This window comes from Hippoglossus hippoglossus, chromosome 15 (assembly GCF_009819705.1).
Source record: "Hippoglossus hippoglossus isolate fHipHip1 chromosome 15, fHipHip1.pri, whole genome shotgun sequence".
Taxonomy (NCBI): Eukaryota; Metazoa; Chordata; class Actinopteri; order Pleuronectiformes; family Pleuronectidae; genus Hippoglossus; species Hippoglossus hippoglossus.
The window spans coordinates 1,893,099-1,907,400 of record NC_047165.1 but is presented as its reverse complement, the minus strand read 5'-3'; the positions used below and the strand labels follow the sequence as shown (position 1 = coordinate 1,907,400).

Here is a 14,302-nt window from a genome sequence, read left to right as displayed (position 1 = left end):
CAGCAATAAGTGGTTTTTCAGATTTCTCCACCTGCATCTACAAATAATTAATTATGTTCATGGAGCGAAGCTCTTAGTAATAAAAGATGGTTCTTAATGAAGCCCTCAGTTTCACAAAGAACCTTTAATATGTATTATATATCTATATAACAGTAGTGTCAGGACACTTTGAAATGCATCATGGATCATAAAGACTAAACTTAGCACTATTGCTGATGTACAATCCAAATAAAGAGGGGGGGGGGGGGGGGGGGGGGCATATTGGTACCAGCCGGTCATTCTATACCAGATCTATAAGAGAATATTCAATATTCAATGTCAGTATTTCTTCCAGCTGTAATTTAATGTGATCTTTTTCCAGTTTACTTATTAAACTGAGTCTTTCCTGTTGATATTGATGATGGTGAATCATTAAATGTATAGTTTCCTGTGTATCACACTGTTTCATGTTTCCTCCCCCGGCCGGCGTCCACACACACATACACACAAAAAACTCACAAAAAATAAACACAATGAATAAACAACAATGTTGATGTAATAATTGTGCTACTTTATTTTTCTCTCTCACTATATGTGTGGAGGTAAATATGGTTTCTACTCCTTCTAGTTACATTTCAGATGGCAAAACATATAACTTTTTAAAAATTCATTCAATTTATGAGCCAATAAAAATAATTCATTATCTAAACCAACAACATATAAGCTCCACCTCCACCAGCCACACGTCACGAGGAACTGCCTGAACATCCTCATGGATCATTAAGGATAATTAAATATGAGCTGAAGTCAGTGATAGAAAAATAATCAAAAACATTTTAACTTTTTCAGTTTTGACACAAATGACAGATTTAATCAGCAAATTGATTCTGATGCTGCGATGATCCTCAGACATTTGACCTTTGACCTTTATTGAACAATCTTCACGTCACATTCATCTTTCAACAACACAATGTTTTCAGTGCATGGAATTAACCGTCAAAGAAAAACATTTAATCGTCAATTATTGTAATTATTCAAACAAAACGTCCTAATAATACAGAAATAATATAGAATACCAGTTGTTCTCCTGACTATATGCACAATATAATATGTTCTGGGTTATGGGAAATTGAGCAGCCATGAAAATGTCAGCAGGAAAATTTACACAGTTTAAAAGTTGGATTTTAAACGAGACGTTAACTGGAGGGGGGGGCAGAGAGTGTTAAACTACACCATCTAGTGGTGGAGTAGTGTAACAACCTATTCAAATGAACTGTGAAGTGGTCATTTCAAGAATTTAAAACAAATTTCGTTTTGTGCCTTTTAACGTTAGAATGACGAAATAATAATAATAAAAAAAGAAAAGGGTGAAATCCACAACGTCAAATAGTTTCTCTGCGGTGTGAAGGCCGGGGGCTGGACTTTGTGTTTTTAAATAAAAATCTGATTTATACTTTAGAGGAAATATGGCTTATACCTGTACATTTATACAGCAGCTGAAAGAGAAAGAGAAGCGTGGCCTCTGAAGCGTTCCTGCACCACACAGAGTTCCTGTGTGAGGTGGAGCCGGCGTTCACACAGCTGTGCCGCGGTTTATCTCCAGATGAACCAGTTTGGAATTCTTCCCCGACGTGTCGTGGTCACAGCTGTTCTGGTTTTCTGCTGCTTTCTCTCCACCTTTGTCTTTCTTCTCATCGCTGCTCCTGTTGGAAAGAAGGACGAAGGGTTAATCTGACTCAACGAGGAAGAACTCTCCTCTTGTCTTCATCATCTGTGCTTTCCCTTTCACTTCAATTCTTTTTGCTTCCTTCAAGGAACTCTGGAGGATTCGTTAGCTCTTTCTTTTTTGTTTATATTTCCTCGTTTCACATCATCACTCACTTCTTCTTGAAGAGTTTCTTGAACGAGCTCCTGAATCCTCCTTTTTCCTGCTTCCGACTCCTCTCGCTGAACTGGGACTGGTTGTTCTCCTCCGTCCTCCACTTTGTCTCGTCGCCCCACGATTGGATCCCAGAGTCCTGGTCGGGGGTTAAACACAATATTACATTGAGCTCGATCTGGTATCATCCATAAAGTGCTTATGTCCCTTAGCTGGACACCCACAATGCTGAGCAGCCCGTGAAGGTCCCCGCTCTGTTTGTCTGCGTCTGCTCGGTTGCCCATGGGGCTGTGGACCTTACGGGACGGAGTGGGACACCCTTTGCTGCCTTTGCTGCCCTGGCGCTCCAGCTTGGCGTGGCTGCCCAGCCCGACTCTCTGGAGGTGGTCCGACAGAGGGGCCCCGTCCAGGCCGCTCACCATGTTGTCCATCTGCAGGCCGTTCAGTGACTAGGCCGTGGAGAGGAGGTACTTTGTGACTTTCACACATGTAGACGTTATGTATTCGCAAATAGCTACAACCACAAAGAAAGCTCACCTTGCTCTTACGCTGGCTGGCCTGAAGGGGGCGATGCTGATGGCGCCGCATCATCACGGCCTCATCTGGAGACACGCACCCTCGGTTGGGCAGTTTGCCGAAACCGTTGCCGTGGCTTCCGCCGTTGCCGAAGACATCTCGGGACGTCGACACGTTCGCTGCCATCGCATGGTGTGAGGCTGCGGGGGCTTTGGGGCACCTCACGAAGGCGATGTCGATGGAGGAATCCGAGGAGGCCGACGAGCACTGGTCGAACATAGAGACGTCGTGGAGGGACCTGCCGTCCTCTTCGTAGAGGCTCTCCATCCCCGGGGGGTCTGGAGGCAGGAGGAACTCCCCGAGAGCATCGGCCAGAGCAGAGCCGGGTTGAACCTGACGGAAGTCTGCAGGCCTGGAGGGAAGATGATGCTGACACGACATGGAGCGCTCAGTCGACTCGCTCTCTGGGATACTGCCGAGACCTGAAAGGCCAAAAGTTGGTTGACTGAGTCCCTGAAGGTGCGATTGTTCCAAAAGCAACAAAATTACAAAGGGTGTAAGTGTGTTGTTGTGTGAAGGCGTGAAAAGCTTTAAGGGGGTAGAATAAAAACACACAATTTCATAAAGTGTCTCACTCATTTGTTATTGGAATATAAAAGAAGATAAAAGAAAGATTTAAAGACAAATCCTAATCCTGCTTATTTTCTCACCTCCAGACACCTGGAAAACCGATTTGTGTGTGTGTGTGTGTGCTGCTGAGAATATTACACTGATTTCTGAAAAGTATTTATTTTTAAGCATACTCAAAGTTTTCCTGCTTCTCAAAGTATAACTCTAATCCAACAGAACCCACAACAGGAAGCTTGTGTTCTAATCGTCAACAGACCCGTGGGCTTGTGGTTCCGTGAGTCCAGGCCAGGGTTGAAGAACGGGAGCTGGGACGGCCACTCCGAGTCGTAACAGTGAGAGTCGGGGTCCCGATCCCAGTCCTGGAAACGGTGGGACTGCATCTGCTCCAGGAGGCGCTGTTTGCTGCGCTTCACCTGGTTCGCATGTTCTCTGCTCCGGAGAGAAGATTCACAATCAATCGAGTGGAGACCCAGTTGATATATGGGATTCAAAAACATAGAAGCAGTAATAATTTAGAGATCTTGGTCTGTCAGGTAGTTTTTCTGCCCCCAAGTGGCCACATTGATACGTTTCAAAGCACAGATTGAGTCCTGGAGGTGCAGCTGATCTGCAGGATGAATACTCACAGCATGGCGCTGCTGCAGGGATACGGCGAGCCCATGTTGTTGTTTTTAATTCCACTCTCTACTGTCATCAACAGCTGTTTCATGGTCGACCTGCAGGGGGCACAAGGTTCAAACGCTCAGGGTTCAACGTCTGGTGTTGCCTCTGAAGCAGGCGTGTGATGAAGCTACTGTAACTCTGACCTCTTCACCTCCTGGCGGTTGAGCAGCAGCAGCTCCTGGTTGTGCTGGAGCAGGTGGTGGTACTGAGCGGTGAAGGTCCGGAACTGCTGGATGCTCACCAGCAGCAGGTAGTAGTCTGGGTGCTCAGCATCAGTCTGCCTCAGCAGCCCCTGAACACACACACACACAGACACACACACACAGAGACACACACACAGACACACACAGTAAGCATGATTATACAAAAACAACTGGGTGGATTTCCACGACACTTGGTGGAAAGATTCAATCTGGATCAGAGAAGAACAAATACAATTTTGTGTGTGTGTGTGTGTGTGTGTGTGTGTGTGTGTGTGTGTGTGTGTGTGTGTGTGTGTGTGTGTGTGTGTGTGTGTGTGTGTGTGTGTGTGTGTGTGTGTGTGTTGTATCCCACCTGCAGCAGCAGCAGGTACTCTGGGATCCTCTGAACCGGCTGGAGGAGCAGAGTGTGGAGGGAGGGTTTGGATTCGTCACCCATTATGTCGCTCTGAAAGGAGCAGGGCCGGTTAGAATAAAGTTAAAATACAGCAACACAATAAAATGATCCTGTCACGTCCTGGTCTGTCCTGACTTGTCCTGACTTGTCCTGACTTGTCCTGACGTGTCTCACTCTCTCTGGTTTTACCTCCAGCAGGGCAGAAGATTTCATGGAGCTGGATGCGAGCATGGTGACGACGGTCAAACAGTCTGGGAGCTCCTTCAGGTAGGACACGTAGAAATCCAAGAAGTCGCTCTGCAGAGGAGACACAGAGACGTGTGTTACGTGTGTTCATGCATCATCCACACACGTCTTCCTCCTCCTCTGTTTACTGACAGAGAAACGAGCTTTAACTCAACTTCCAGCTGCTACTCAAGTTAAAACTAAACAATTTACTTGACATCTTTTGATAGAAATATTGTAAAAACACTGAGCTTTATCTGTCTTTCACCCAGTGAGTGATAACGTTCTGCTGTTATCTTTTTAAATAGCTGTTCTTACTAATTACTGCATTTCCTCTGAGTCACTAACAGTTGATCATTGACACGTTGGCTTTAACACGATATTCTCGTTAGTTCCCGTGTATTGTGTCGGCTTGAGGCTTTCAGCACCAGCACTCTGACGATATCACAGTAAAACCTTTGTGACATTCAGGAAAAGCTTTTTATTTCCTTAAATATTCACATTGGTCAAGAATATTGTTACCGCACTTGCAGTGTTGGATAAAGTTTTCTTTGTCTGTTGATAATACTGACTGAGTTCACTTTCTTTCTTTCTTTCGTGCACAGGAATTTGACATTTCATCTAATGTCCGTCACGGCTGCCAATGTGATTCTGATTCATTATAAATGGAGAGTCCCGAGGCCGCCCCCCCCTGTGACCCGTTCACATGAACAGTCCTGGAACAGCACGGAGAGCTTTGGATTTATGAATCGAGGAGGACGCAGGTTCAGGGCTTTCATGTCTTGTTTAAAAATATGACATAAGACTACGTTAGAAAATGTTAAAGATGGTGGTAAAATGGAAAAACACCAGTAAGACCTATTCTCTCTCGTGGTTGTTACACATTTCATGACGCAGTGTGACTCTGTGTGTACCTCCGTGCTGGTCAGCCTCATGAACACATCCCCCATGATGCCTTGCCACTGGCACTTCAGCACTCGTTCCTGGAGAGTGTGGAGCAGCTCCAGATGCTGCTGGATGAGAAACCTCAGGGAGCTGGGAAACGGACTAGAGACAAGAAAGGGAGGAGAATCATTTCACAGAATATTTACTTAACTGCAGAGATCGTTTGCAAAGATGGACGACGTGAAAGTGAAGCCAAGTCATGTTGATCGCCCCCTGATGGCTGGTGGCAGTATAGGCACCAAATCAAAGTATGTGCCAAATAAACTTTCCCCAGTTAAGTTTGATTAGTTTGGTCTTAATTAGATATGAATATGTCTTGATTGACAGCTGACTGTGTCCAGGGTATTTTGGCTTCATAGAACAAGTGAAGACACACAAGGATAATTATGAATTAAACATGTTCTTCCTTTGTAGAAAAATCACCCAAGACACCAAATGAGAAAAAGTATGTTTTTGGAGACTTGATGTCATGTATTTTTCTCCACCTTTTCATGTAATATAGCAGTTTTCTAATTGTTTAAATACATTTATAATTACTTGGTTTTAATGTGACATTGCCGTGGAAAAATAAAAAGTAAAAGATTCATTTTCCGCTCTCGCAGCCGCCTGGCGTGTGGAAGTAAACTCAAACAACCTCGGCTCCGTGTTCGTGTTCCGTGTTAAACCCTCTGACTAATCACTGTGCCATCGTATGTGACAAACATCTGGCAGCGGCTAAATCGAGTTTAAACAAATGCAATCATTTGCAAATACCATTCGACCCAGTTGTACCTTTCTGTGTGTGCGTCAGGTCGTCGTGACCACGTGGTGCTGGAGCTGAGCGGTGATCACATTACAGTGGGTTCAACAGAGCATCCTCTCTGTCTCACTGGTGTTTATAACCTGCTGGAATTTGATTTGTTCATTTCCTGCTCCGCTCTCGCTGTCAGCTCTCAAATTAGATCAGCAGCCGCTCCTGGAATAAATACTCTGTGTGTGTCTGTGTGTGTTTGTGTGTTTGTGGGTAAAACAATTGTAGTCTGTGATATTTGTTGAGTTCCTGGCTCAAAGCATTCGATAACTTTTCTACGTCAGATAAAGACGTTGATGTCTGCTTCTGATTCTGTGTCTCCACGGGTCGTCCACTAACCAGAAGGTCGGTGGTTCGATCCCTGTCACATTCAGTCTGCGCTCCGAGGGATCTTTGGACAAGATACAAGATACAGTGTGGTCTCACCGCTTGTCCTTGGGGGCGATGGGCTCCGACCCGTTGAAGGAGATGTTGGCCTTCAGTAACAGAGACAAGTGGGAGACGTAGACTCTCTCTGACTCCAGCAGCTCCAGAGCGGCTCTCTGCCTCTTATCTGCTCACACAGGGACACACACAGGTTTCATCTCAAACTGCAACAGCATCACACATCTGTCGTTTACTGTGTATATATATATATATATATATGATATAAATGTAATCTGTCTCCACATCTGTAATATATATCCTACTGGGTTCAGTGGGACTGGTGAGGGCGTCTGTGTCGTCTCTGCTCGTCTTCCTCTCTCCCCATGATGGACAACCTCTCTGCAGCTGCGCCTCCTGCTCAAAGGCTGCAACACACACACACACACACACACACACACACACGCACACACACACACGCACACGCACACGCACACACACACACACACACACACACAGGTGAGTATGTCTCTCCCTCACTTCACCTCCCTATCCTTAAGTTTTACAGTGTAGACTTGAAACTATAACCACACTTTACTTTAGATGTTTATTATTTACAACCAGTGTATAATTATTTAATTCATGGTTTATAAAAGAAATATAATATAGTCGTAAGTTAATGTTTGTCAACAACTATAAGGAGGCTGACGTATAAATACACAATGAACGATAGCATAGTACCACAGCTGCATAAAACGTATTTGTAAGTATAATATAATATATAGTATTTAATTTATTTAATTGCCGACAAATACTGCATATTAAGAAACATTAATGTTACTGCATAAAAACTTTAAATATGTGTATTTAAAGTAAAGTGTTAGAGACACACACACACACACACACACACACACACACACACACACACACACACACACACACACACACACACACACACACACACCCTCTCCCTCACACACTCACTCACTCTGTGTGGACGTGTTGCTCCTCTGGGACGACCCACCATGTGGCAGGCTGGAAAAGAAGTGTTGGAAAACGCTGAGCTCTGATTGGCCGGACACACAGATGTGTTCGTCCCCCGGCGCCGTGAGCACATCTGCCTTTGAGCTCTTTCTGCAGAGTGGAAAGAACAGAACAAGAGGACAACACAGATTTACAAAGTTACATAACAAAACTGATCTTCTTCGGCATCTTTGCCAAAACTGCACCTTGCTCAAGGGCATTTAACCAGTATCACTAGACACTGTATTGATTATTGTACTTCATCAAATGAACAAAAAGTAAAAGTGAAGAGTGACAGATACTCACTCGTACCTGTGTGGAACGGAAATGATGTCACCGCTGTTGTCCGTCTGCAGCTGTTCCATCTTCTTCTGAACCTCCCTCTGTCGGCCGGAAACGTCCTTAATGTGGAACAGAGCCACATTCAGCTCCTCCTGCAAATACATCGGATTACGAGGAACTGCGTTAGTGTAACGTCATGTTTTGCTCTTTCGTGACGTAAGTGAAACTCATTAGGAGGGAAATCCTCTGGGATCCTGAGCAGAGGCATCATGTGGTCAAATACATCTCTGTGAGTTCATGGTCTTCATCACCTTGAAAGTGTTGAGTGAGTTCTTCAGGCCCATGATCTTGTCGTCCACGTCGGTCTGATGCGCCTGCAGCTTCTCCTCCAGGCCGTGGTCCCTCTGGTGCAGGTCATGCAGCTCCGTCAGAGCGGCGTGGAGCCCCTCGCGCAGCTCGGCCACCAGGCCCTGCAGCTGCATCACAAGACCAACACGTCATGTTTTCACCGCACGTTTGGGACTGTGACGCTGGCCTCAGATCAGAGGAGGAGAAAGTTGCATTTAAACTCTTTCAAATTAATTTTCCTCATTTAATTATTCATTTCAATACCAACAAAGTCTTTGAGTCCTATTTCCCTTAAGTACTTGCGGATCAAGAATATGTTTTTTTATATTATTTTATTTATTTAACATGGCAACATAAAAAATTCAGCATTTTAATAAACTATTCAGGGGATAATTCACAATAGTGATATTATATTTATTTTTGGTCACCTACTTGCGAAAAGTAAAATAATTATTTGTTTATTTGTCTTGACCAGATACATTAAGGGTCAAATATATGTTGGAGGATTATATTTAGGACATATAAATAATTAAGGTTACCAGACCACTTCCTTTTGTACTTCTACTGTAAGAAGCAGATAATCATGTGAAGAATTGTTCCGTCTTCTCGTTGTTCTTATCTCATCAGCAGATGTTGTTTCTATCGTTTGTACTTCTCCTTATGGACATCCTCTTTTCTGTCTTTAAGGTGGAGGAGTCTTAAAGATGTTTTACCTTTCACCAACGAGGTTTTACTTTTGTCTGTTTGTTTGTCTGTTTGTTTGTTTGTTTGTTTGTTTGTTTGTTTGTTAGCAGGATTCCACAGAAGCTACAGGACAGATTATCACCAGTCTTGGTTGGACGCAGGTCAGGGAACATAAGAATCGATGAAGAATAATGAAAGGGTCTTGAAAACAACTCAGGCATGATCAGGGGACAGATATTTCTGAGATCCAAATAAAAGAGCAGATCTAGTGAATTTAAAAGCGACTCGATGAGGCGACTGTTCTCTGAGGAAAATATGTATCTGTGCTCCCTTCACCACTGCCATCATCATCTTCTTCATCTTCTTCATCTTCTCCCTAATAATCAATAAGCGCTGCATTCTTCATCCATCACCCGTCCCTCTGCCGTTCCCATCCTGGGTGTTCACATTCATATGAGCTGATTGAATTTATTCTACAGGGATAACTGAATCAGCTCATGGGAACATAACATGATGGGTTAAGCGGCTCCCCCTATCTTCCTCCATCTCTCTTCCTCTCTCTCTCTCTTCCTCCATCTCTCTCCCTCTCTTCCTCTCTCCCTCTCTTCCTCTCTCCATCTCTCCCTCTCTTCCTCTCTTCCTCTCTTCCTCTCTCCCTCTCTTCCTCTCTTCCTCTCTTCCTCTCTTCCTCTCCCCCTATCTTCCTCCATCTCTCTTCCTCTCTTCCTCTCTTCCTCTCTTCCTCTCTCCCTCTCTCCCTCTCTTCCTCTCTTCCTCTCTTCCTCCCTCCCTCTCTCCCTCTCTCTCTCTCTTCCTCTCTCTCTCTCTCTCTTCCTCTCTTCCTCTCTCCCTCTCTCCCTCTCTCCCTCTCTGGGTCTCTCAGTCATGTGAAAGGCATCAGGCAGCCGACTGAATGGAGCGTCTGTCCTGTTCGCCTCCTGCTCTGCCTCCTCTCCGATGCTATCGGCGCTCGACGGTGTTACTGTACGTCTGTGCACCTCGGGGCTGCAGATCCACTACATGGTTAATTCTTTATAGATATCAATAACAAATCATAACATCGTTATGTTATTATGTTATTATGCAGATTTAGCCAATATAGTGGTTTCTTTTGAATGAGACAGTTCATGAGGACAAAGTGTTGTGTGGTTAATACGAGAGACACATTTATAATAATAAGACACATTCAGAACACGATCTGAAAACTGTCACGTTTCTTTTCTGAGAGGTTTTTCCTGCTACGACAGCCAGTGGGTTGAACTGGTTCAACTGGGATCAGAGTCCTCGGCTCACGTTCAGTGAATCCTGCATCAAAAACACATCGGTTTGATGCTTTGGCCTGAAAAACCTCACGCAGGGATCCTGAAGCATTTGTTCGTACTGCGTCAGTCTCATGTCCTGCTGTGATCAAACGTCATGAGACCCATGAGACGTGAAACTAGTCCTCATGAGACATGTCTCACACAAAACGCACAATGATGAGAGGAGGAGCTTCGATGCTACATGTTCTCTTCTATCCTCTAAACTGATTTCCAGTCTGTATTGGCTGAAACTATTTGGCTTTGGATTTATTCTTTTATTTTTATCGGATATCATGATTTTACCTGATTCTAGTTCTTGCAGTTATTTGTATGGGTGGTCATGCTTGAATTTCTATGACTGTGTTTTTATTTTTATAAATGTTTTTGTTATTTCTATGTGTTTTTACTTGTGGGTTGAATTATCATTATTATTGTTATTACATTTAATTTGTTTCGTTCCCACAGTGCTTTGTATTCTTCAGAAACATCTGAATATATTTCTATTTTGAATCAACAGTCTTGTATTATATTGTTTTAGCTTCAGGATACGACATCATCAATTCCCCTCATGTTATTATGTAAAAACGCCTGAGGTGCAGTCGGTCTGATCTTTAAAGTCGTGCATGTCGGCCGCTGGTCATCAGTCGTCTGTACAGACCGGACAGCTGGTCACATGACCTGACCTTTGACCTCTCTGTGACTTCTGACCCTGACTGCTGCAGGGTTTGACTGACAGGAGACGTGTTGGATTAAGTATTAAAGTATTATTAAAGTCATCCTGGTAAAGTGACGGTCACCTGAGCGATCTCCAGGTTCGGCTCCTCCACAGTCTCGTCTTTATCTACAAAAAACAAACAGAGCTCAGTTACACCCCCACGTAGACAATAATTCACTTTTATGAAAACCTTGATTCATTCTATTTTTAATAACACAGTGCAATGTAATGCTTACCATGCAATTATCCTGTGCCACTGTACTTTATCGTTCTTTCTCTATTCGCACTGTAATAAAATGTGTTTATTATGTACTTATCACATTTCATGTTTTATTTTAATTACATTTTATTGCTTATTCTTATTCTATTTTCTACTTTCACTTGCTCTTTAGTATCTCATCTCAACAAGGTATTAATCTAATCTCATCAGCCGCAGTATATATATTAAAATACACTCACACCAACAATACAGTACAGGCCTTGCAATTAAATCTTGTCTTTTTGGATTCGCTGTTGTTCATGTTTTTTTTTTATGAGGGCAGAGTAATAAGTCTGTGGTGGCTGGCGTGTGTCTGAGATAAACACATTTGCAGCAGAGCTCATGACAAATATTTTATGCCACAGAAGTCAAGGGGGGGGGGGGGGGGGGGGGGGGGGGGTGGACTGTGAGGTTGTTGAGCAGTCATGTGAAAGTGCTCCACGCTTCTTCTCAGAAACACCATGTGTAGCATCAGAAAAACAGCCTGCAACCACACGCACCATCTCCTCTGCTCGTACATCAGTTCTCCTGTGGCGTTGTGGTAACTGCAGGTCCGTGAACGTCCTGTTCCCTGTGAACAGCAGCTCGGGGAAGCGTCGCCTGACGGACTCACGTATTCTCTGTAGCTGCAGGAGCGTGTTGCTGCTCAAGTTTATGAAATGGTCGGAGTGTTGGAGGGAAAGTGCTCCGCGAGGATTTACAAGATTTATGATGTTTCTTCACAGTTAACTGGTTGTGTTAAAGCACAAAGCTGCTGTTTATTGTGTGGAAATGTCGCTGGAAAGCTGCTGTCAAGGTTGACGAGGGTCCCTCCTCGGACTTTATATAAAAAGGGGTCCTCGGAAATATGTGGCTTATCAACATATATTATCATGCATAATTAACAAGGCACGCTAGACACAATGTGCCACGTCTGTGCTGTGCAACATTTCCAAACTGTGAGAGAGCAAAGGAAGGAACAGACAAAGGAGTCTTTCTTCCGTCTGCAGGACACGACGGTTTGACAAATTTCCTCTGACGACTTTGGTTTGTGCTGTTGGCCTCAGTTGTTACAGGCCGAGAGCCACGGAGCCAGAGAGACGTCAGACAATCAGACAAAGAGGGAAACTAGAGGCAGGAGACTGATGACGACTCGACCGGCGTATTGATCAGGTATATGTTCGCTGCTTGGTTACAAGTAATTGTTATACGAGATGCCGACAATTGTTTACCATAAATCAGCAGCTTCATTAAAAGTAGTCTGATGTTCCACAGATTTCTAACGTGGAGAAAGTTTCCTCCTTCACTCCCTGAGCGTCTGTTCTCTGTGACTCTGCTGAGTGGGTTCCATCTCCTGTGAGAAGAACTGACTGAGAGTCAGCTTCAACTGTCACAACCAGCTCCAGTTGAAGAGTGAAGCTGAACTGAGATCAGTTAAAAAGACTCAGAAGTTATTAAAAACCAGAGTTTATCTCCAATATTCAGCAGGAAACTGTTAAAATATGAAGAATTCTGAACAGTTTGGTGGATTTGTTACAGCTGCAGCTCTTCAGGGTCAGGAAGCAGAGGATCATGGGTAACATCCACCCCAAAGTAGATGTTACCCATGATCGTCTCCACCTGAAAACCACTTAATCAACACAGAGCCCAAAAGAATGAACCCATCACCTGTGACTGCAGGGGGCGCTGCTGCTCAGTAAAAGTTACCTGGTGTTGCTTTAAAGTAAAACAAGACATTTTCTCTTTTCAGAGCCAGAAAACCACGGATTTAATTTAGTGGAGCTGGTTCCAGGGTCGTATTCACTCATTGACTCACTGTTCATGATTGTGTGAGTCAAAATGTCTGATGTGAAAAAGATCCGTTTGTCCACAACTCTCAAATATCAATTTCATTATCAGCCACATAATTCAGCATCAGTCAGACTTTATCTTCTGATGCATGTTTTTCTCCTGCTCTCCGGCTCCATCGCTGAAGATGGAAAGATCCAGATGTGTCATGATAACGAGTCCTGGGAGCTGTTGACTCGTGTTGTGCTACAACACCTTGAAGGAGAAGTTCAAACAACCCAACAGGATGAACTTATGAGGAGGACACGACACTATGGCAGCGTGACTATGCAGTGGATGAACTAATCAAATTATATCATCCGATCGGATTTAGAAATAAGGAAATACTCGTGATTGTAGCCGAGGATCAGCGCGTTATCATCAATCTACGGAATTTGATCTTTTCAGAAGAATTAAACAGAGTCACCTGATGTTCCATGATTCACCTCCTGGATAATGCTCGACTAGTCATACTGGGACAAATCCCAGTGGGCCACAGCACCAGTAAGTTTTTACCAGCATGAGAGCGACGGTGTGGCTCACAACCAATCAGCAAATTAATCAATTAATGGAAGAGACAAATTAATTAGCTACGACTATGATTAACAGTTGCAGTTCCAGAAAATCACAGAACTGCCCAAAAGTTGTGTGGCACCTGTTTTACCTTCTGACACGCCCTCCGTCATTTCTTCTGTTTTTCCATTTTCCATGTTTAAGTCCGCTCTGGTCCAATCCCGTTCCCTGCTGTCCATGTCTGACGTCCTTGTCCCGCTCAGGAAGACTCCGGCCTGCTCCTCCTTCGCCGCCTTCCCCTCCTCTGAACAACCCTGTCCTTTGCTGTGATCACTGACTTTCTCTCCTCCGAAGCATGTGAGTCCTATGATTTCCTCTCCGCACAAACAGAGCCTTGTCTTCGCAGAGTTGAGGGACACAAGAGGAAGATCAGGGGGGGTGGGGGGGTGGAGAGAGAGACGTTTGTTCATCATGCAGTCACATACTGTTGCTAACTCATTAGATTGAAGGAGGCGTGACAGGCGGGCGATGAAGTGATGGACACAGCAGCTCCGATCAGGGGGAAATGAATTCAACGCTCCTGTTCACGTTGTCGCTGAGCAGGTATCTGCACTTCTTACTTCAAAAGGTCAGCAGTGTGAGGACGGATCAATCGGCCTCTTCACTGCCAGGACACACACTGTGATCCCCATGTGGGTCCTTCTTTTCTATGGCGTCTCTTCAAGTGGACGTCAGAGGTCAACGGGTCAGCAGCTCAAACACCCTCTGGACATGGGATTCTCCA

The 14,302-nt window shown here is 44.3% G+C and overlaps 1 protein-coding gene across 2 annotated transcripts; it reads right to left on the bottom strand.

Moving 5' to 3' along the window:
• Positions 1-1,008: 1,008 nt before the first annotated feature.
• Positions 1,009-14,105, bottom strand: arhgef33 (Rho guanine nucleotide exchange factor (GEF) 33). Of its 2 annotated transcripts, none has more exons than XM_034608258.1 (17): positions 13,670-14,105; positions 11,023-11,066; positions 8,204-8,368; positions 7,923-8,044; positions 7,576-7,724; positions 6,914-7,015; positions 6,651-6,777; positions 5,404-5,536; positions 4,454-4,561; positions 4,223-4,315; positions 3,811-3,959; positions 3,631-3,720; positions 3,261-3,433; positions 2,396-2,856; positions 2,083-2,307; positions 1,861-1,997; positions 1,009-1,682 (listed from the first exon to the last, which is right to left on the bottom strand). In XM_034608258.1, the coding sequence occupies exons 1-17, from the start codon at positions 13,989-13,991 to the stop codon at positions 1,553-1,555; spliced, it is 2,730 nt and encodes a 909-aa protein (XP_034464149.1). In that variant the 5' UTR covers positions 13,992-14,105; the 3' UTR covers positions 1,009-1,552. The 2 variants fall into 2 exon arrangements, with proteins under 2 accessions (XP_034464149.1, XP_034464150.1); XM_034608259.1 differs by having other exon boundaries at positions 7,576-7,721.
• Positions 14,106-14,302: the final 197 nt, after the last annotated feature.